This window comes from Sapajus apella, unplaced genomic scaffold (genome assembly GCF_009761245.1).
Source record: "Sapajus apella isolate SASKATOON/1434 unplaced genomic scaffold, GSC_monkey_1.0 scaffold16, whole genome shotgun sequence".
Lineage (NCBI taxonomy): Eukaryota > Metazoa > Chordata > Mammalia > Primates > Cebidae > Sapajus > Sapajus apella.
The window spans coordinates 32441394-32464589 of NW_022436956.1; the positions used below are offsets into that span (position 1 = coordinate 32441394).

General features: G+C 38.1%; 1 protein-coding gene across 4 annotated transcripts; it reads right to left on the reverse strand.

The window, feature by feature from the left end:
- Positions 1-20922, reverse strand: BIRC2 (baculoviral IAP repeat containing 2). Of its 4 annotated transcripts, none has more exons than XM_032285770.1 (9): positions 19479-19893; positions 16238-18399; positions 16037-16136; positions 9996-10074; positions 8947-8995; positions 4177-4419; positions 1365-1436; positions 1064-1105; positions 1-962 (listed from the first exon to the last, which is right to left on the reverse strand). In XM_032285770.1, the coding sequence occupies exons 2-9, from the start codon at positions 17130-17132 to the stop codon at positions 769-771; spliced, it is 1674 nt and encodes a 557-aa protein (XP_032141661.1). In that variant the 5' UTR covers positions 17133-18399; positions 19479-19893; the 3' UTR covers positions 1-768. The 4 variants fall into 4 exon arrangements, with proteins under 4 accessions (XP_032141661.1, XP_032141658.1, XP_032141659.1 ...); XM_032285767.1 differs by having other exon boundaries at positions 1365-1619; positions 19479-19890; XM_032285768.1 differs by lacking the exon at positions 19479-19893 and adding an exon at positions 19951-20922 and having other exon boundaries at positions 272-962; positions 1365-1619.
- Positions 20923-23196: the final 2274 nt, after the last annotated feature.

The window sequence follows — 23196 nt, forward strand, 5'->3', positions numbered from 1 at the left end:
TCTGAAAACAATGACTATTTATCTAATTTATTAAGAGTTTTTCAAAATTAATGTTGGATTCATTTTTCATCCAACATTGTATCTGTAACATACAAAGCAACAAGAGACTGTCATCTAAAGAAATTTCCCAAATAACATTATTTTTAAAACACTTGTTAATAATTTCTCATGAATGCAATTATTTACTTACTAGCTGGCATTTGAGTACAATGAAGAAACATGAAAATTACTTTTTAAATAAGGACAAAAAAAAATTCTGGTAACACAATCGTTTTAAAGCACTTTACTGAGATGTTTCTCACAAACTAAGGGGAGAGATAAGAGAAAAATCCTTATTTTAAAACACAAGTGAAAAGCACCAAAGACAATTTGGCACCATAACTCTGATGAACTCCAGAGTTCCTGGTTTCCAGTTATTTTAATCTACACTGTAATTTAGTATTCAAAGCTTTCTGAAAGAATACCAAATCCAGTAATTCCTGAAGTGATATATAACAAGCCGTGACACTACTCCCTTAATTCCTCTTATGTCCACACATACATACTAATATAGTTCACCAAACATAAATCTTCCATTGTAAATAAACAGATTAAGATTAAATATGATATCATCTTTTTAGAAACAAGATTATTAGTACCAAAGCAGACTAAAACATGAATGTTACTAATTGAAAAACTAATAATTCCCTTTTTGTTTCAGATGGCTTCAAGTGTTCAACAATATTTTAGAGACTTTTTTATACAGGTTAATAGATAGCCTATTTTTCTTTAAGAGAGAAATGTACGAACAGTACCCTTGATTATACCCCTGCAAATAGGGCATTTTCTTAGAGAAGGGGCACATTCCTGGCATACTACCAGATGACCACAAGGAATAAATACAATAGAAACTTCTTTGTCCATACACACTTTACAAGTTCTTTCTTCTTGCAACCTCCTCAATTGTTCTTCCAGTGGCAGACCTAGTAACAAAAAATAACTTGAGTGAAACTGTTTCCACTTCATTTCCCATTAAAAAAAAATAAGGGTAACAGTTTATGTTGGTTTTAAATCTTTGTTTTACCTGAAACATCTTCTGTTGGAATATACTTCATATTCTTATCCACTGAGGAAAGAAAACATATAAAAAGCATCACTCTACTAAATACAAAACTGCTTCACCTACTACCTATTTATGAAATGATGTAGATTGTAGCTATATATTATCAGGAACTGTTACATTTAGGTATACTACTTGGGAAATAAAAGGCCACTTTTTTGGAACAAGTGAAATACATACAGTTGCTAATTGGATTTATTTGCTTGTCTAACAGAGATGAACATAGTCCTAAGAATGTCTAAAATAATTTCCCCAACAAACTCACCAAATAAATTCTTATACAACGTAGAGTCAATTTCTTTTAGACAGTTTTTGAAGATGTTGGCTGCAGCATTTCCTTTAACTAAAATGGTATCAATCAGTTCTCTTGCTTGTAAAGGTATCTGTGTTTTTTGTTTAATAATATCATGTTCCTGTTTATTAATTACATTGGCCTTTAAAAGATTATCCAGGATAGGAAGCACACACGTCAACTGTTGAAAGAGAGCCATTCTATTCTTCCGAATTAATGACAAATCATCTTCATTAAAAAAAGAAAAAGAAATCCATTAGATTTTAAACTCCTTTAACTATACTTATATAGTCACTAATAACCAAACCTACAAATATTGTAGGCACTAAATAAGTTCAAAAAACAACAAAATAACTTGTTTGCATTTTAAAGTTTATTGTTTTGGAAAACTTCCAGAGAAGTCTGTTTCTGTAACTTTTAAGTCTATATATTCACATGTCCTAGAATTCTACTTTTACTTTATTTTGTTGAAAGACATTTTTAGAAGATAGTAAAAATTTATCCCACGCTATATAATACTGACTTATATTTCCATTATATCACTTTGCTTTTGTAAGTACTTTCATAGTAATTTGTCTCATTTGATACAGCAATCCCGTCAATTAAACAAGGCAAGTATTACTGCCTCTCATTTTCACATAGGGAGAAAAAAGACTCAGAAAAGAATGAGTGGCATGTCCCAGATGATAGAAAGAATAAGCTGCAGAACCAGGTCTCCTAGACCACTGTTCTTTTCAACACCCCATACCTAAGATGCAGCATTGTAGTGTTGTAGGGTTTGAGGAGTAAAGTCAACACAGACCTAGGTTCCAGTGTTGGCTGAGCCCACTCACTAGCCATGTGTCCTAATCTTTCCCCATAGACCTCAGTTTCTTCATCTGTAATAACGGTACCTTCCTCAGAGTTGTGAGGATTGAATAACACATGTAAAGCACTGGGCACAATATGTGGTACATAGTTAATGACCATTACTATTTCATAAATGTCTATGTTTATAGCAATTAAAAACAACTATGTAAGAATCAAGTCTGACTTTTTTTTTAAAAAAAGCAAATGTTTTTCAATATTGCATCCCATAAAACTCCATAGTTAATTTATATCAATGGAATATGGTAGATTCTTCTTTTGGTGTCTAAATCATTATAAAATTTAATTGTCTATTTTCAGAAAAAATCTTAAGAGTACATCTATACAAAGTACCAGTTTAATGAGTAATAAATTATAGAAACAGAAGTCTTCTTCTCCTTTACATCGTTCTAGAAGTGAACCACTCTATATTAATCTCAAAACTATAAAATTCCATTCTATGACCACAACTTCTTCTTCTACCTTAATCACTCCTCTCACTGCTAACAAATTTGTTCTTCACCTTTTCAAGATCTCCATGTCATTCCCAATTCTACTTGCACAAGAGCTGTATCCTGGCTTTGCGTCAAACATCCTATTCTAATCTAGGTATCACTCGGGTGTTTCAATGAGGTTCTCTATATTATCCTTTTAACTTGTCTTCCCTATTCCTTACTTGGCCTTTCCCCTATTAACACTGCCAAATCTGTAATTCAATACTATTCTCTGACCCACACAAAGTATGGGAAAGTCATAAATCTAAGGTGACAGTGATTTCATATAACCTTAGCTGGATTTTATTACTACTTAACAATCCTTAAATTGACTTGTCTTAGGCCCTTTCTTTCACCGAGTCCCTCCCACTTCCCAAGTCAATCTACCTAATGATTTAAAAAAAAACTGATGTGCTAGGAGCTATGTTCAAGTGTTTTATTTGCAATATCTCATTTAATTGCTACAGTAACCCTATGGGATTAGTACTATTACTATCCCCATTTTACAGATGAGAAAGCCGATGTCTGGTTGAATAAATAGCCAAGTTAGTAGATGATGGAGCTGGAATTTAAACACAAATCTGTTTCAGTGTGGAAATCCAGACTTTAAACATTTTGCTACATGGTCATGCCATAGGGTACTCAAGTTATTCCTATCTTTACATACAAGCTTAAAAAGAAAGCATCTTCCAACCCAATACTCCAATTCATATGCAACCTTCACGTCTCTGCTGGCCCTTTAACCTTGTCTTTTGCACACTAGTCTCCCTAGCTAGTGTATATACTCCTGGAGAGCAACCACTATGATTAGCACAGTATTTGGCACTGGTGCTCATCCTCAATAAAAATTTATTGAAGAAATAAATGATGACTCAAAATACTTGTTTTGAGGGGCTGAGACTTAATACTATTTGGATGAATAGAAAAATCAGTTTCCCTGTTATCCTTGGATTGGGCAGGTAGTTCTCATCAAACCCCAGAATTTCATAGTAAGTTCTATTTTTTGTATGAGGATCACTTAGCAAGGATTAGAAAGTAAAATATCATATTAAAAATATGATGTGCAGAAACTTAAAAAAAAAAAAAAAAAGGAGAAAAAAGACCTGCATCCAACTTTAACATCTTGCTCTTTCAAAACAATTTACATCAGTTATGTATGAGAAAGAAATGCAATACAGCTCAAGAAAGAGCTTATTATGCTAAAATTCTCTGATTGTCATAAATCAGGGAATCTCATCAGAAAATAAACATACAGAAAAAAGCTGTAGTCGATGGTTTTCAACTTGAAGCAATTGAGAGGGGTAGAAAAGGAGGGATGGTTTCAAAATGACTGGAGTACTACCAGCAGTTAGTGGATGTGAAACAAGCATGTTGTCCTGTAACACGTGAGACAGTCCTAAGAGCTCCTTTGAGAAATAATGCGAATGATTAACATTCCCAAATACCTGATGCCATTTCTTCAGCTTGCCTTTCCTTCTCCTCTTCTCTTTTTTCGTCTTCGGCATTAAGAAGTGCTGATACAATATCATTAACTGTTTTGTAGTTCTCTCCAGTTGTCAGGATTTTACTCTGAACTGTTTGTTTTACCAGGTCTCTACTAAAGCCCATTTCCAAGGCAGATTTAACCACAGGTGTATTCATCATGACGGCATCTTCTGAAGAACTTTCTCCTGATCCAAAATGAATAACTATTTGAAAAGACACATGCTAATATTAAACTCTACAAAACCTATGGAAAAAATTATTACAACACAATCTTTATTATTCGTCCTTTACTCTCACATTCTGAAAAGGAGATGAGCTATAAACATCAATTACCTATAACTCCAATAGAAGTTTAAACTTCATAATGGTCAAATTAGAATACAATTAATTGCTATACTTTTTTAAAAACCCACCTCTCTGGCTACATCCTAGACCTACTTAATGAAAGAGTCTCTACGGATAAGAATTAGGAATCTGTGTCTGGCATGGTGGCTCACACCTGTAATCCCAGCATTTTGGGAGGCCGAGGCGGGCAGATCACAAGGTCAAGAGATAGAGACCATCCTGGCCAACATAGTGAAACCCCATCTCTGATAAAATACAAAAATTAGCTGGGTGTGGTGGCGCATGCCTGTAGTCCCAGCTACTCCGGAGGCTGAGGCAGAAGAATTACTTGAACCCAGGAGGCGGAGGCTGCAGTGAACCGAGATTGCGCCACTGCACTTCAGCCTGGCGCCTGGTGACAGAGCGAGACTCTGTCTCAAAAAAAAAAAAAAAAAGAATTAGGAATCTGTATCTTTTAAATATTCTCCCAAATGATTCTGATGTATGGTCATTTTTGAATACCAATATGCTACACAAACTTAGAAATAAGAAATAATCTTCTGCACCCAGGAAAGTGGAGGAAAATCACAAAGACTTCGTGGAAAAGTAACATTAGAGTTTGGACTTGAAGGATGGACAAGGTCTAGATAAGTGGATAGCTGATGTAGAGAGAATAACATAAACAAAAATGGGAAGTGCAGTAAAATAGAAGATCACCCAGAAGATGTAGTGAAAAAGTATGGCTTAAGAAGTAATTAAAGCAATATGATTTTAGATAGTGACAGGTGCTCTGAAGAAAAAAGTAGTTAAAGGTCATTAAAAGAAACCAGGAAGCAGGAAGATACTTTAGATACGGTCGTCGGGAAAGCATTTCCTGCTAAGAGTCAATGCTAGCCCATATGATACTTCTGTGTAAAATACAAAATAACATAATTCTTCAAAACACTACTGCCATCTTCTGGGAAACTGTTATAATGAACATATAAATGTACAATGTCAACAATGTACTCTCTTGTTTAAACATGTGTGGAATCCCTGTCTGAAGAAATGGCACCAGAACAAAGACTTAAATAAGAAGGAGTGAGCTCTATTTCACTTTTAAGTGCATGCCTTCAGGAAATACTTAATGTTCAGGGTAAGAGACACGTTAGAGGATCATTACAGCAATATTTACACCAGGAAAAAAAAAATAACAGAAATAGCTCTCGGTAAGGATAAATAAAATGCAATATGATGGACTACTGTGAAGAAATTTAAAAATAAACAAATGAACTAAACTGGTATATACCTAACCCATGCTACGAAGCTCTGGGTGTTAGAAGTTAGAAATGGAACTGTATATAAGCATCAGAGGGGAATTTGGCATTGCCTACAGTATTTAGTTCTTTTTCTTTCCCTTATGAAGAATGCATACATCTATTAAATGTGCAATTATTAATACTAGGGGGAAAAAGGAATGAGGTATGGAAATATCTCAAAGATGTGTTCTAAGCAAAGAGAACAGCAAGTATAAAAGACTTAAATTAAGGGAAAAGCTTGACATGATCAACAAACAGAAAGAAGGTGGTAGAATATAATAGAGGAGGACAAGGTCCAGATGAGTAGAGCCTTCCTAAGAGTTTATATTTTATTCTAAGTTTGCTAGAATATTCTAGGAGTGTTTTAAGCATGCAACTGATGAAACTTGACTTGTATTTTCGGAAGATGACTCTGGCAGCTAGGTGGAGATGTACTTTAATGGGGTAAACTGGAATCAGGAAGACTTGTTAGGATGATAGACACAGATGATGGTAGGTTGGATTAGGTTAATAGTGGTAGAGATGGTGAGATGTAGTCAGATTTGGGATATTTTATGAAGGCAGAAATGAAAAGACTTCTAACAGATTAAATATACAAATTAAAGGAAGGAGGAGAATCAGAGATGATGCCTAATTTGAGCCAACTTTTAACCCTAGGAAATGAGTACCACTAACTGAGATGAGGAAGACAAAAGAAGACAAATCTGAGGGATGAAGAATGGGAAGAAAATTTCTGGTTTGGTCATATTAACTCTACAATGTCTGTTAAGCCAAGCACAGATTTAAACAGTCAGCTGGACATTCCAGCTTGGGGCTCAGGAAATGAAGAAATAAATTTAAGCTGAGCTTTGAGGGGAACCATCATTTTAAAGTTTGAAAAAGGAGCAGCCAACAGAGGAAATTGTTCAGGATCAACCAGGGAAATAGAACACCAAGAGTACGGGGTCTGATAATTCAAGCAAAAAAATGTGTCTTAAGAAAGATGAGGCCAGGTGTAGTGGCTCATGCCCATAATCCCAGGACTATGGGAGGCTGAGGCAGGCAGATTGCTTAAGCTCAAGAGTTTGAGACTAGCCTGGGAAATATGGTGAAACTCTGTATACACACACACACACACACAAAAATTATCTGGATGTGGAGGTGCATGCCTGTAGTCCCAGCTACTTGGGAGGCTGAAGTGAAAGAATCACCTGAGCTGGGAAAGTCAAGGCTGCAGTGAGCCATGATCGCACCACTACACTACAGCCTGGGTGACAAAATGAGACCTTGTTTCAAAAAAAGAAAAAAAAAAAAAAAGACAAAGCACTCAATGATTATCAAATGCTGGTTAACACGTCAAGCAGTAGATTTGCTAACATGGCAGTACTTGGCTACCATGATAAGAACAGTTTTTAGTAGAACAAGTAAAAGAAAGAATTCTGAAAGGTGAGGAAGTAAAAGAAAGCAAGCATAGATAAATCTTCCTAGGTATTTTGTTGTAAAGGGAAGCAGAGTAATGAGATAATAGCTGGATAGGGACACTGGTTCATGGAAGTTTTCCTAGGATTAGCAAAAGTACATTATGTTTATATGCTAACATGAATGATTTAGGAGAGATGGAAAAACTGATGACTCGAGAGAGAGGCTATATCACTGCCAAGGTAACATTCTTAAGTTGACAGTAAGGGATGGAAGAGAGGACAAGTGTATCGGCCTTAGATAAGGGCAAGGACAATTCATTTTTTATGAACGAACAGAAAGAAGAGTACATGGATAAATTACATAGTCTAGTGGTTTTGCTGGTGAGGCAATAAAGCAACTCTCATTTGGATTCTATTTTCTTAGAGAAGCAAGGTTATAAACTGACAGTAAGGTGGGAAGAGAGTATTAGAAAATTATCAAGGGAGAAAACAAGAAATAGCCATTTTAAAGATTGACAAAGTGATTTTATTAGGAACTATGGTAGAACTGCAGGGCAGCCTACTTGACAGCAGTGGTTATAAATTTTAAGAACAGTTCACACTGCTATCTATCTTTTCTAGGTCTATTGCACAGGAGATAGTTGTCATGTACCCAGGTACTCGTATTCCTATTTTCCAGTCAAATACTACTAAATCCTTCATGCAATCCTCCTGAGCCATGGTTTCTAAGACTCTTATACATCTTGGTCACCTTTCTGTGATCCAGTTAACAAATCTGCCAATATCTTTCTTAAAATGCCGTGCCACAAACAGAATGGCCCTTTGTAGATGTGACTGGTACATAAAACAGTGGATTATTACCTTAGCCATTTTAGATAACATAACATATGTATATTACATAAACTGACAGATGTGGCTAACATTAAGCTCTAATCAAAAGCTATACTATTTGCTGCCCTTGCATTGAAATACAACATACGTGACTTAAATACCCAACATCTAGTCCAATTCTTGAATCATATGTGAACGGACTTTTTCCAAATCATGCTAGCTCACGGCCACCTTTTCCTTTCTGGAGGGCTTATTATTTGCACCTCTTATTTGGTGTTACTTTGGGTTATTCATTTTTCTTTTGCTTGTGTCTCATTTCTCCAGTTGGAATGTCAGCACTAAAAGTGTTAAGTATAGCACGAGAACAAAGACTAGTATATTTTTAGGATCTTCCAGCATTATTAACAACTCTCCCTCTCGCTCTCTCTCTCTCTCTCTGTATATATATAGTATTACCTAAGTTCCCAGTTTTTTTTTTCTTATGGCTTCAGAAACACTTTTTAAAAATACATAGTTTGATTCCTAAAAAAATTTTTTTTTTGTGATGGGAGTCTCACTCTGTCACCCAGGCTGGAGTGCAGTGGCACAATCCCAGCTCACTGCAACCTCCACCTCCTGGTTCAAGCTTTTCTCTTGCCTCAGCTTCCAGAGTAGCTGGGACTATAGGCACATAACCCCTGGCTAATTTTTTGTATTTTTAGTAGAGACGGAGTTTCACTATGTTGGCTAGGCTGGTCTCAAACCCCTGACTTCAGGTGATCCACCCTCCTCGGCCTCTCAAAGTGTTGGGATTATAGGTGTAAGCCACTGCACCTGGTCCATTCCTAAAATTCTTATACAAATTTCCACTCTATATTTAAAATTAATTCATACATACTTGGTGGATCAGCAATTTCATCTCCAGTAGTGTCTGAAGTTAACAACAGCTATGAAACAAGAGAAAATAGGTAAAATCAGAAATCCCCAACAATCTGAAAGGAACATCACTTTTAAACTAAGTTTACTTTAAGTAAGTGTATACACTCTTTTGAGAACTGAGTGATTTATGACCATCACTTTGCTTTCTTTTACCTAAACACATAGATTTCCTTAAATTTCATGTTATCCTAAATTAGAATTCAAGCATTTGTCTAGCTTCAAGAAAGCAGAAAAATGTATTAGTGGTTTATCACTCCATTTGGAAAGTAAAATTTTAACTGGGGTTACTCTCAAAGGGTGTCAGCTCCTAAGAAGTTACTTTTTGTTTGTTTTTCTGGAAAACAGCAAAGAGACACTAAAGAGCCTTCTCCAATCCATCACAAATTTGTACAGTGGCAGCACAAATGATTTTTCAAAATAATAAAAACAAAAAACAGTATTTTTTAAAAAGCCCTAAACAATCAAGTTTGTTACCAAAATAAAAATCAAAGGTGTCATTAATATGAATGAAATATGTAACTACAATTAATAAAACAAGAACAAGTATAACTTCTTCTTTTTTCTTTTTTTGAGACAGAGTCTTGCTCTGTCTCCAGGCTGGAGTGCAGTGGCGCAATCTCGGCTCACTGCAACCTCCACTTCCCGGGTTCGAGTGATTCTCTTGCCTAAGCCTCCCAAGTAGCTAGTATTATAGGTGCACACCATGACACCTGGCTAATTTTTGTATTTTTAGTAGAGACGGGGTTTCACATGTTGGCCAGGATGGTTTCGATCTCTTCACCTTGTGATCTGCCCACCTCAGCCTCCCAAAGTGCTGGGATTACAGGTGTGAGCCACCGCGCCCAGCCAGAAATAAGTATAACTTCTAATATAGGTTGATGCAAAAGTAATTGCAGTTTTGCCATGACCTTCAATGGCAAAAACCACGATTACTTTTGTACCAACCTAATAATATTTTTGTTATTATAAAGCAGAATTCAATGTTGTTAATTTTAAAAATGTATTTACCTGTTCAAGAAGATGAGGATATCTACCTTGAATCTCATCAACAAACTCTTGCCCTTTCATTCTTATCAAGAACTCACACCTAAAACGTATGAGGAAAATTATTTTTTAAAATTATTTCATATCAAATATAACCTCATCATTCTAGAAAAATGGTTTTCAGATCATTTATCATACTTCACAGTAAAAACAATTTGTATCACAACCCAGAACACATACATAACAGGAACAAAATTATCATTAAAAAAATACATCTTACTGTATGTTATATATCATGATATTTTCTATTTCAATCCATTAACACAACAATAAAAAGAAAGGCATGTATATCCACAAAGGGGAACAAGCTGACTCCTGAAAAATGCTATTATACACAATTTATTTTGCACTTAAAGTGGACTACTTAACAATTTCAAATACTATTAACTCAGTATTCCTAAAATGTAATCTCTCACAATTTAACTGCTCATCTTTCTTTAATGCTCACCCTTCCATTACATTTGAACCACAATCAACTACCTTCCCTCCAAAAAATATAGAATCAAATATTTTTATCTATGTATAATATGACAGTGTTTCTCAAATATTTGTTTTTAAACTGATAGGGCTTCTCAAAGATGTTCCAATAAGTTCACATACCATCTATATCCATTCTATTCCTTTTGTTTCTTCAACAAATGATACTACACAACTGGATACTCATATGGAAAAAAAAAAACCCTCTGACTTATCCCCATATTATATGCAAAAGTAAAGTAAAAATGGATCATATACCTAAATATAAAACCCAAAATAATAAAACTTTAGAAAAAAGCTCAGGAGAAAAATCCTTTTGTCTTTATATTAGGTAAAGAACTATTAGATAAAAGACCAAAAACATAATCCACAAAAGATAAAATTGATAAACTGACATCATCAAAATTGAAAACATCCGCTCTTCAAAAGTCAATGTTAAAGAAATGAAAAGCACAGCTCAAAGTTTCCAAGAGTGATGTCAGCAAGATAGCAGACTAGGAGACAATAGCCTTCTTCCACCCAAAAAAGACAACAAAGACGCAGCTATCCACAAACAAATACAGCTCTGGGAGGATGCAATAGCCCAATTAGGTTACAGCAATACAGTGGGGAAAAAAAAGGGAGAATAACCACAAAGAAAGAACAGCTAGGAGATATGCTTAGCAGAGACATCTAGAGAAGGGGTGAAGGCTATCTGTATCAGTCATGCAGTGAGTGCCATCACAGTCCTCAGTGGCAAACACTGCTAGGCTCCTCCCCAGAGCAGGCCCCCAGAGACATCCAATAACTCTCAAGATAGCCATAGACTTCCTGTAGGTTTCACAGTGAAGGATTCCATAGTATTCACTGATGCCAATCCTAGCAGCCTACTCTGCAGAGGACACTGACAGCTTTCACCATTAAGGTAACCAACACCCGTTGCTGCTCTGAACCCCTGGAGAAGGAGATACTACTGCACTCCTCACCCTGAAAAGCACTCTTGCACTGCACTGTCCAGAGATAGTGCAGTCCCCTCACCCTACACATGCCCGGGACCTCAGAGCCACAGCTGCTTCACATGTACTATGCATGTAAAACCCTTGCTCTGTGGCTGCTCTAATCATATACTCTCCAGATCCCAGCTCTCTGGCTGCTCTGCACATCTGCACTCCACACCCAACTCAACAGCTGCCGTATGTGCACCCACATCTGAGGCACCAAAAGCACTATTGCTGCAGGGCAGTCAACATCCTGAACCCCAGAGCCACTGTCTTTCTGCAGGCACTTGCACTCCAAACCTCAGCTCTGTAAGCTGCTCCACAGGTGTCCATGCCATCAGAGACATCAGTGCTGCCACCACCAACAACACAACGGAGCCCAAAGCCGGAACCTGTGTCAAGAAGAAACCTCTTGGCCATGACATCTCCCATGGGAGAAAAAGTGATCAAGACGTCCCCAGCAGCCTCTGCCACTATATATCAAAAAAATCCTTGCTGCTGGTATGGATACGTGCACCCTTGGATGTTGAGGACCCCTGCAATCCCCACTGATGATGATCTGCTAATACAGCTGCACAGAGTTTACAGTGCTGGGTCTTTCACAGAGCTAGAACTACCACACCTACAGGCTGGTGCCTCACACTCATCCATAGGCAAAGGTCTTTCCTCAAAACAAAACAAAACAAAACAAAAACTAGTTTGTAATGCCTAGAAGTAATTCTTCCATCAAATACACAGATAACAACACAAGTCCACAAGAAATAGAACGGGGGAAAAAAAAAAAAGGATACATGACATTACCAAAGAAACACAGTAATTTTCCAGTAACCACCCCCAAAGAAATGGAGATCTATCAACTAAAGATAAAGAATTTAGAAATAACTGTTTCAAGCAAACTCAGTGAGCTACAAAAGAACACAGACAATGATATAAAAAACATATACAAACAAATAAGAAATTCAACAGAGAGATAGAAATAATAAAAAGAAACAAATTCAGGAGCTGAAGAACATTAAAAAAAAATGCAATAGAGAGCATCAATAGGAGACCTGATCAAGCAGAAGAAAGAACCTATGAACTAAAAGGCAGGTCATTTGAAATTATCTAGTCAAGAGAAGAAAAACAGAAAAAAAAAAAAGAATAGTGGAGAAAGCCTACCTGAATTATAGGACACTATCAAGCAAAACAATATTTGCATTTTAAGAATTCAAAGCCAGGCATAATGGCTCACACCTGTAATTCCAGCATTAAGGGAGGCCAAGCCCAGTGGATCACATGAGGTCAGGAGTTCAAGACCAGTCTGACCAACATGGCAAAACCCCATCTCTACTAAAAATACAAACATTAGCGGTGCATGGTGATGCACATCTGTAGTCCCAGCTACGTGGGTGGCTGAGGTAGGATAATCACTTGAACCTGGGAGGTGGAGATTGCAGTGAGTTGAGATCATGCCACTGCACTCCAGCCTGGGTGACAGAACGAGACACCATCTAAAAAAAGAAGAAGAGGAGGTAGAGGGAGAGAGAGGAGGAGGAGGAAGAAGGAGGGGAAAGGGAATAGGAGGAGGAGTAGGAGGAATACTTCCAAACTTATTTTACAAAGCCAAGCATTACTCTGATACCAAAGCAAGACCAGGACAACATAAGAAAAGAAAATTACAAGCCAATAGTCCTGATGAACACAGATGCAAAAATCCTCAACAAAATACTAGCAAACTGAATTCAGCAGCACACTAGAAGAATCATATATCACGATGAAGTGAGATTTATCCCTGGGATGCAAGGATGGTATGATATATGCAAATCAATAAATATGATACCACACATTGACAGAATGAAGGATAAAAATCATATAATCAGCTAGGTGCAGTGGCTCACACCTGTAATCCCAGCACTTTGAGAGGCCAAGGTGGGCAGACCACCTGAGGTCAGGAGTTGTAGACCAGCCAGGTGAAACTCATCTCACTAAAAATACAAAAATTAGCTGGGTGTGGTTGCATGAACCTGTAGTCTCAGCTACTCAGAAGGCTGAGGCAGGAGAATCGCCTGAGAGGCAGAGGCTGCACTGAGCTGAGATTGCACCACTGCACTTCAGCTTGGGTGACAGAGCGAGACTCCATCTCAAAAAAAAAAAAAAAGTTACTATATAAGGTGATGGATTTACTGAGATTAAAGATTATTCACAACTGAAATGTGGGCAGGGCTCAGTGGCTTATGCCTGTACGCTCAGCACTTTGGGAGGCCAAGGCAGATGGATCACTTGAGGTCAGGAGTTCGAGACCAGCCTAGCCAACATAGTGAAATCCCATCCCTACTAAAAATATAAAAACTACTGAGCTTGGTGGTGCACACCTATAATTCCAGCTACTCAGGAGGCTGAGGCTTGAACCCAGGAGGTGGAGGTTGCAGCTGAACTGAGATCTTGCCATTGCACTAAGCAATGATAGGTGATGGAATAAGACTCTGTCTCAAAAAAATAAAAAAAGGAAAAAAGAAATGTGTTGTTTTCATAGAAGTATTTACAAAATGCACCCCTACATCTTCACCCTTATTTAATCATTTAAAACAAAACACAAGTTACGAAAATAAAGATTTTGTTTTTGTTTTATAAAGTACAAAATGTAGTAGTTCCAATACTAGAATATGGAAGCTGTTTTTGTCTTTGATACCACAACATGAATTAAATTTCAAATTAAATGTATACAGTCCCATAGAATCAGCATAATTAAGTCATTTAAAAGTCTGATAAGACATGCTTTTTAATATAATTTTAAACATAATTAATAATTTAAGTAGAACATCACTTTTCAGAGTATAAAAACATTAAAATTTATCTTGATATATTATGAATATTAATGAGATAACTTTAACATACAACTTTTTAACAATGTACTGATCCATAATAAAGTATTTGTTACTTCAAGTTTCTTTTTCATCACATATCATACAAAATGAAGAAAATATTTTTTTAATTTCCTCAAGGGGTTCAAGAGATTCTTCATTATTGTGAAAGACACTCACAGGTAAAACATAATCTATACTGTATTATGATTTCACTTATATGTGGTGCCTAGAGTGGTCAAATCCAATAGAGATAAATAGAATGGTGGGGCAGGGGGTGGTGGCTCACATCTGTAATCCCAGCACTTTTGGAGGCAGAGGCAGGCAGATCACTTGAGGTCAGAAGTTCAAGACTAGCCTACCCCACATGGTGAAACCTTGTCTTTACTAAAAATACAAAAAAAATAGCCAGGCATGGTGGCAGGCACCTGTAATCCCAGCTACTCGGGAGGCTGAGGCAGGAGAATCGCTTGAACCTGGGAAGTGGAGGTTGCAGTGAGCCAAGATCATCGTGCCACTGCACTCCAGCCTGGATGACAGAGTAAGACTGTCTCCAAAAAAAAAAAAAAGAAAAGAAAAGAAATAAAATGAATGGTGGTTGCCAGGATGTTGGGGAAAAGGGTAATGGGGAGTTAGTACTTGATGGGTAGACAGTTTCAGTTTGGGAAGATGCAAAGGTTCTGGAGATGGATAGTGGTGTGATTGTACAACAGTATTAACATACTTTATGCCACAGAACTATACACTTTAAAATGGTTAAGATGGTAAATGTTATGTTATGCCTATTTTATCACTATTTAAAAAATTATCTAGGGCAACCCCTCCTCACTTTACCAATGTGGTCCAAGTTCACAGAGCTACTCAATCATAAAGACAATCTCTAATTCTACTTCTACCAATAATGCTGCCCCTAAATTCTTTCTAGGATATAATAAAAAAACACACTGCTAGAGACAAAGTGTCTAAAAGGAGGTAAATGACAGATTATAAAAAAAACTGTACAGAAAATTTACAATTACAATTAAAATGGGCAGTCAGATATGCCTTTTTTTTTAAATTACCCAGGTTGGAGTGCAGTGGCACAGTCTCGGCTCACTGCAGCCTCCACCTCCTTGGTTCAAGTGATTCTCCTGTCACAGCCTTCAAAGTAGCTGGAACTACAAGCATGTGCCTCCATGCCTGGCTAATTTTTGTATTGTTAGTAGATACAGGGTTTCACGATGTTGGTCAGGCTGGTCTCAAACTCCTGACCTCTGATGATCCAAGGACTGCCTCAGCCTCCCAAAGTGATGGGATTACAGGTGTGGGCCACTGCACCCAGCCCAGATATGCTCTTAATAAATGCATTTTTTAATTTGCCTTATTCCTGCATCCATTCTATGTCCCTTCTTGTTTTCCTTTTCTTACCTTTTTCTAACTTATCTTCTTTTTGTTCTATTTTATATGTCTTTGTAATCCTTAAGTACTCTTTAAGAAAAAATGGGAAATAAATAAAATGCATGGCCATAACTGTAACTGACTTATAAAAGAAAAGTACACAGAAGAATATTTTTCAACAAAATAATTACAGTTAAAATATGGTCTTTTAGAAGGATAATCCCTCAGGGCATAAAAGAGGCTTTGTTATCATTTAAATGTAAGCTTAATCACGTAAGCATGCCTACTTTTTGTTAGCAAAGTTTCTGGACAAATACCTTTTCAAAACAATTACCTTGGAAACCACTTGGCGTGTTCTACCCATGGATCATCTCCAGATTCCCAACACCTCAAGCCACCATCACAACAAAAGCATTTGACATCATCGTTGCGACCTACAGGGAAAAAAAAAAATAAACAAACAAATATTGAAAACCCATGTTCTAATATGTAAATCGAAATAAACTGATAAAATGTAGAGTTACTTGCTTCTTACCCACATAATAAAAACCAGCACTTGCAAGCTGCTCAGGCTGAACTGGAACACTAGATGGCCAGTACATAAATGTTCTCATTCGAGCTGCATGTGTCTGCATGCTCAGATTTGAAATGCTAAACCTCAGCGTTTCTAGAGAATTTTCCAAAAATGGACAGTTGGGAAAATGTCTCCGGTGTTCTGACATAGCATCATCCTTTGGTTCCCAGTTACTGAGCTTCCCACCACAGGCAAAGCAGGCTACCCTATCTCCAGGTCCTATATAGTAAAAACCAGCTCTTGCCAATTCTGATGGTGACAAAAATGTTAATGGCCACATATGGTAGGTAAGAAATCTGGCTTCTTCAGTACTCATTGCGTAACTGTAAGGGTTAGTCCTCAAGGGAGACAAGTCTTCGACTGCTCTAGAGTTAAGAGGGTTTGGTGAAAGGCTGGAGTAAGAACCACTGAACAAGCTACTATGTTCCAACGTGGGAGATAATGAATGTGCAAAATTGTTTCTCATTGGAGACGGATTCTTAGTGGTGAATGTCAGACTAGCTGAAATCAGATTCTGAATAAAGCTACAGCTAGGATATAGCTGTTTATGCTTTTCAATAGGATTGTCTCCTAGTTTCCAGTTATCCAGCATGAGGCCACAACAGAAGCATTTGACCTTGTCATTCACACCAGTATAATAAAAACCAGCACGAGCAAGACTTCTTTCTGAGACAGGAACACCGGCAGGGAAAGTTGAATATGTAGACATTCTGTAGAGTTCACAGGAAAAGTCATACTTCATTTTTTGTTTGCTGCTGTTTGTCCAATCTGACAAAATCGTGCTATCTTCCATTATACTGTTAATTTTTTGATACGAGGGACCTGGGAAAAGTCTTTGGGAGGCAGTTTTGTGCATGAGTAGGTGATAGTACTGTTTGATAGCTAAAACATTCACTTGAAATTTCTTCACACGAAATAAGACCTTTTATCACAAAAAGAAATCAATGATAGACTCTTATGTAGAATTCACTATACTTTCTTGACTGGATTTATCTCAGTTTATATTCAGGTAGGATGAGTATCTCCCTGAATTACCAAGATACTACTTAGAACACAACTCTTTGGGGTTGTAGTCACTCTTTTAGGTAACCTAAGTGCTATTTGTTCATAATCTGTATAATACTAACCAAAAGCACAGAAAAAGTCAATGCACTTCCGATAATGTTAAAACTCCTTGATTTTTCACCGAGATTTATATTCTCAAAATTTTAAGCAACTATAGAATACCTAAACTATGCCTTTTATTTATGTTTGGTTACAAGCTATTAAGCCTGGATAACAGGACAATTACTGATTATGCCACAAGGTAAAAAAATTATATGCAGGTGTCTTTCCCTATATGCACTTTAATATGACAACCCCAAAAAATCTCATTTTATTCCAATAAACAAAAGTAATTAAAATCTTCATATGGTCACACTACTTAAAGGCTAAATTCACACACTTTATCATCAGAGTATTTACATAAGTGGGCTATATTACTTCAGCTGACAACTTTTGGGGAAGCCAACACCCACAAGCTTTGTTGAACCTGCGCCAGTTACAGTGTTCGATGTCAAATGAACTTTGCTTAAAGTTCACAGACTGTAAACTCTTCTATCTTGGTTAAATATCATTTGTATTTGTTTCCATTTCCTGCAGCATCATGTCGACTTTCTGCCTAACTTTGTATACAATTTTATTATTCTTGATCAACTAAAGGTATTTTCTCCATAAACTTAGTTAACCGTAAAATTTCCACAGCACACTTTTTACACTGCATTTAAAAGCTAAATAACCTGTTCATCATTTAAGGACGATTCAGCTATAATGATCAGTCATGTTGTAATTAAGCATTACTCAATTTGTCACAAGATATAACTTGTTCTTTCTAGTGTTATCTGAAACGCCTAACAAAATATTATATTACCAAAAAAGTACTGCTTAGCATAATGTATCAATAATCAACTGTACTAGCCTTCTTTCTGAAAACTCTTCAATGTTTTAAAAATATAATTCATACACAAAATTACACTCGATAGAATTCAAACTATATCCCTTTATAAAGTTTCGAGGTCTTCATAATGGGATTTATTACTGCAGGGGGAAAAATAGGGAGAGGGAGATTCTTCAGGGCTGAAAATCTGAAAAGAAAAAACAAAAGGTATTTTAGAAAACTGTATTTGCATGGCAAATAGAACTTACATACTCTTCAATTTATTCAGTAAAGTCAAAGAATAATTTACACTTTAGAGAATACATCTTAGCCAGGCGCAGTGGCTCACGCCTGTAATCCCAGTACTTTGGGAGGCCGAGGCGGGCGGATCACGAGGTCAAGAAATCGAGACCATCCTGGCCAACATGGTGAAACCCTGTCTCTACTAAAAAATACAAAAATTAGCTGGACGTGGCGGTGCGCACCTGTAGTCCCAGCTACTCGAGAGGCTGAGAAAGGAGAATTTCTTGAACCCAGGAGGCGGAGATTGCAGTGGGCCGAGATTGCGCCACTGCACTCCAGACTGGCGGCTGGCAACTGGCGACAGAGCAAGACTCTGTCTTAAAAAAAGAAAAGAAAAGAAAAGATTATACATCTTAATTCCAGCAATTTGTCACTACAACTCTGTAACTGAAAAAGTACTTAGTTAAAATAAATAAATGCAATATACTTCCCAGACCACTAACTATACTGTTTCGAAAATGTACAACTTTGAAGACAAATGGACATTTTCACAGGGGAAAACATTTTGTCCTTGCGCTCCTCTCCTTTTCTGACCTAAAGGTATCTCTGGCACTCTCCTGGAGGCAAAGGAACATTGGTTCCTTTAGTGGACAGACACTCCACTAAACCCTGTCAGCAGCAGTACGGCAGTAGTCAGACAGCAATGTTAGTGTGTAAATATCAAGTCTCTCTACAACTAGGAAACCTACAGTAAAACAGGAGCTCATTAATATAAACTCTTTAAACTCCACCATTCCCTTACAATTCCAAAGCAACAACTACAGAAAGCAACTCAAAAACAAAACCTAACACAATGGTCTGTGAAACAGTGGTCCTGGCACGATGACCACTGCCATGACTGCTTTAATTACACCGTCTCATATCCTGTCTTTAAATGAAAGATTTTTATCTACAAACACCATACTGCTGCATTCTCTTTATGCAAACTGCAGCAGGGCAAAGGGATAGAATGGAAAGGAAAGGAATAGAAACTATGGGATTTACCCAATAATTTCCCAGAGCTGTTTCTCACAATACACAACGGGCGACTACTGGAGTGACAGCGCAGTGGGAACTATGAAATCTGAGATCTCGGGGCCACCGAAATGTCTTCGTTTCAATGTATTAAATTAAAAGAAAGCCGAGAGCTAAGCTTAAAACCTTGCAAAAAGCTGCGAGAAAACATCTTGGTCAAGGTCCAAGGGCCAGAAGAGTGGGCGGCGGCCAGAGGAGGCTTGAAAACGTCATATTTTAAAAATCGCTTTGACTGCAAGTCTTGAAGTTGGGGCTTCCGAATCAAATAAAACCTTGGTGAGAGTGGAAAGCAGAGAGCCCCCGGCGACCCTCAACCTTTGGCCGACGGGCCCCAGGCCCGGTCCTTCCTCCCCCAGCCACCACATTAGGGAAGTGGGCCCCCGCGGGCCCGCACGTCTCCACCCGTCCCGCGCCGCCCGAGTCCGGAAGGAGCAGCACTCACCGCAGTGCGGGCGCAGCAAACACGGAAGCTGCGCGGGTATCTAGAGGCCTCCTCAGAGCCGGGAAGCAGCCGCGCTGACAAGGAGATACGGCCAGCTCGGCTCGTATCAGCGCCCGCGCTCCCGAAGCCCGCCGCCCCAGCCGGGCCCACGCCGACGCACGGTGACGTCAGCACGCCCGGCCCGGAACAGGCGTTAGCCGCCGCGGGAGGGCGCCCGGGAGGCTGGGGCGGGAAAGCGAAACCGAGCGCGGGTTAGGCGGTGGGGAGACAAACCTCCGGGAAAGACGCCGAGTGGCCCTGGGAGGCCCGGGGCCACTAGGCGTCCACGGGAGTCGCCGGATTGGTTGTCAGGGGAATGGGGACTATCCGTATCAACTCGGTGTTTGTTCATTTTCTTTACCTTGCGGCTTGTGCCCCCCCTCACATTTCCTTTCTCTCTGTGGCTACCATTCTCCTGGGGGACGTGGCAAAACGTGAACCGCTGCGTTTGAATCGTTGGAAACCCTGCGGAAACACCCTGGCGCCGGTGGTTTTGCGCGTCCTACCATGTGTCATCTCAGGGTTATGGTCTGGCCCTGGCAAGTCTCCCCTAGTGTGATGCCTTCCCTCGTCGTCGAGATGACTGCATTTTGAGGATGGCGTCAGTCTGGTGGCATATTTTGCTTAAGTAAACAATTGTAACCGTTTGTGTAGCGTCAATGTCCAACAGTTGGCTGTGCAAATCGAAAAAAGCGAAGCGCTGGAAAGTAGGAAGCATCAGATGAATAATTTTGAAGATTTGACAATTGTTTTATAATCAACTAGAGTATCTTGTTTTTAAACTTTTGGTTTTCTGTTCCGGAGACCAACAGTGCTTATACACTGAGGAAAAGTGTCGTTATTTCAGTTGCTCCTTGCTAGCAACGGGAACGGTATTGCAAGCCAGGCTTCACTCCCTGGTATTTTCTGAATGTTTCAATAAAATGAAATACATACGTCTGCCTGTATATTGGTGTACACGCACATATAATTGTACATACACCACAGAGGAGCCCAATTTTTTTAAATACTTAGGTATTAGAAAATTTGTAGATTAAAAACCCTTGGCTTTTACTAGTCATGGACCTTTTGTATCCACCTCCATACTCCCTCCATGGTGCCATAGACACAATGGCATGCAGTAAATATTTGTAGTTTGACAAAGACTTTTGAAGTTGACGCTCTTTGCCCATTGAATCTGATGCTTGCTTCTCTCTGGGGAACTCCAAGGGACAAACATTTTAAAAACTTCCAAATAGCAAGCCACTTAATTAGGCAGCCGGGGGAATTCCGAGACCCTGAACCATTTCCCATTTCCTGTCCGTGTCATTTCTGCCTGCCAATCAGTCACAGAACAGGAGGTCTTCTGTTCCAATGTTAATACTCAAAGAGAGTGAGTGTAACCGTTTGTAATACAGAAAAAAGAAATGCCATGGTTCCCAATGACTAAACACATCCAAAAATGCACCTGGGGCTTGGTAGTAGTTTAGTATTTAGTTCAAGTCACTATTTCTCGGAAAGTTACAGAATATTCCTAACATATATGGGAAAATACATATAACAAGAATTGTTCATTCTGAACTCAAGATTATTTTCTCTTTTTCAGTTCTTGTCCTGACCAAAACAGTAAGATAATGAATATACTTAAGTATAGGGGAAAGCTTGCATTTCAAAAAAGCAAAAGCCTTAGATATTTTTGCCAAAAAAAGGTAATATCATTTAGGTATAATAAATAGTACTTCATAACTTTTAATCTTGTATAACTTTGTAGCCTGGTGTTAATTCAGTTACTCATTTATTCGGTTAATTTTTTTTTTCATTTTGCTAGTATAGAGTTGCTGTTCATTTTTAAAAATAAGCTATATATGTGTGCTAAAGTTGCCATTCTAACGTTTTTCATATTTATGTAGAAAAAAAATATTTACAGTATTTAAAACAATTTTGAAGAAGAAAAGTAAGATTGGAAGATCTTGTCCTAGCAGGTAATGAGTTATAATAAAGCCATAGTAATTGAAACAGTCTTCCACCAATGAAGCCTCACTCTGTCACCCAGGCTGGAATGCAATGGCTCTATCTTGGCTCCCTATCCCCTCCACCTACCGGGTTTGAGCAATTCTCCTGCCTCAGCCTTTCAGGTAGCTGGGACTACAGGCAAACGCCACCACGCCCAGCTAATTTTTGTATTTTTTGTAGAGATGGGATTTCATCATGTTGGCCAGGCTGGTCTCAAACTGCTGACCTCAGGTGATCGCCCACCTCGGCCTCCCAAAGTGCTCAGATTACAGGTGGGAGCCACCGCGCCCGGCCAGCTACACTATTCTTGGCCCCTCAATGACAACATGAATTTTCAGATCGGCCTGTCAAGTTCCAAAAACAATTCTATTGGGATTTGTCTGGGAATTGCTTGAATTTATAGATTAATTCAGTGAGAAATAATAGGTTTTAGCATCGAGTCCTACCATGCATAATATATATGGCTTATATTTCCATTCTTCCTTTAAGTCCATGGGTAATTTTTATATTTGTCTTAGTCTTTTTGTAGTGCAAAACACTTGAGACTGGGTAATTTACAAATAGCAGAAGTTATTCTCTCAGTTCTGGAGGGTGGGAAGAAGAAGATCAAGGCTCCAGCAGGTACAGTGTCTAGTGAGGGCCTGGTGTCTGCTTCCAAGATGGTACCTTGAATGCTGGTTCCTCTGGAGCAAATGCTATGTTCTCATGAGGCAAAAGGAACAAATGTACCACCACCTCAAGCCCTTTATAAGGCACTAATCTCATGCATGAGGGCTCACCCTAATGACTTACTCACTTCTTAAAGGCCCCACTTAATGCTATCATCCTGGCAATTAAGTTTTAACGGGAATTTTTGGAGACACATTCTGGCTATAGCAATACTCTTCGTGAAAGGTCTGTGTACATTTTGCTAGATATATTCTCAGGGTTTCGTTGCTATTGTGAATAGGATCTCTTTTTCTATTGCATTTTCTAATTTGTTATTTCTGACTACAGGAATGCTAATAGTTTTTTTTTTTTTTTAAGGTGATCTTGAATTTAAAAACCTTGCAATTCTGTTACTAGTCCAAATAATTTATCAGTATATTCTTCTGGATTTTCTGCATGGACAATCATATGATCTGCAAATACAGGTAGTTTTCTTCTTTCCAATTTAAAAATTTCATTTTCTTCACATGTTTCTTTCTTTTCTTTTTTTTTTTTTTTTTTTTTTTT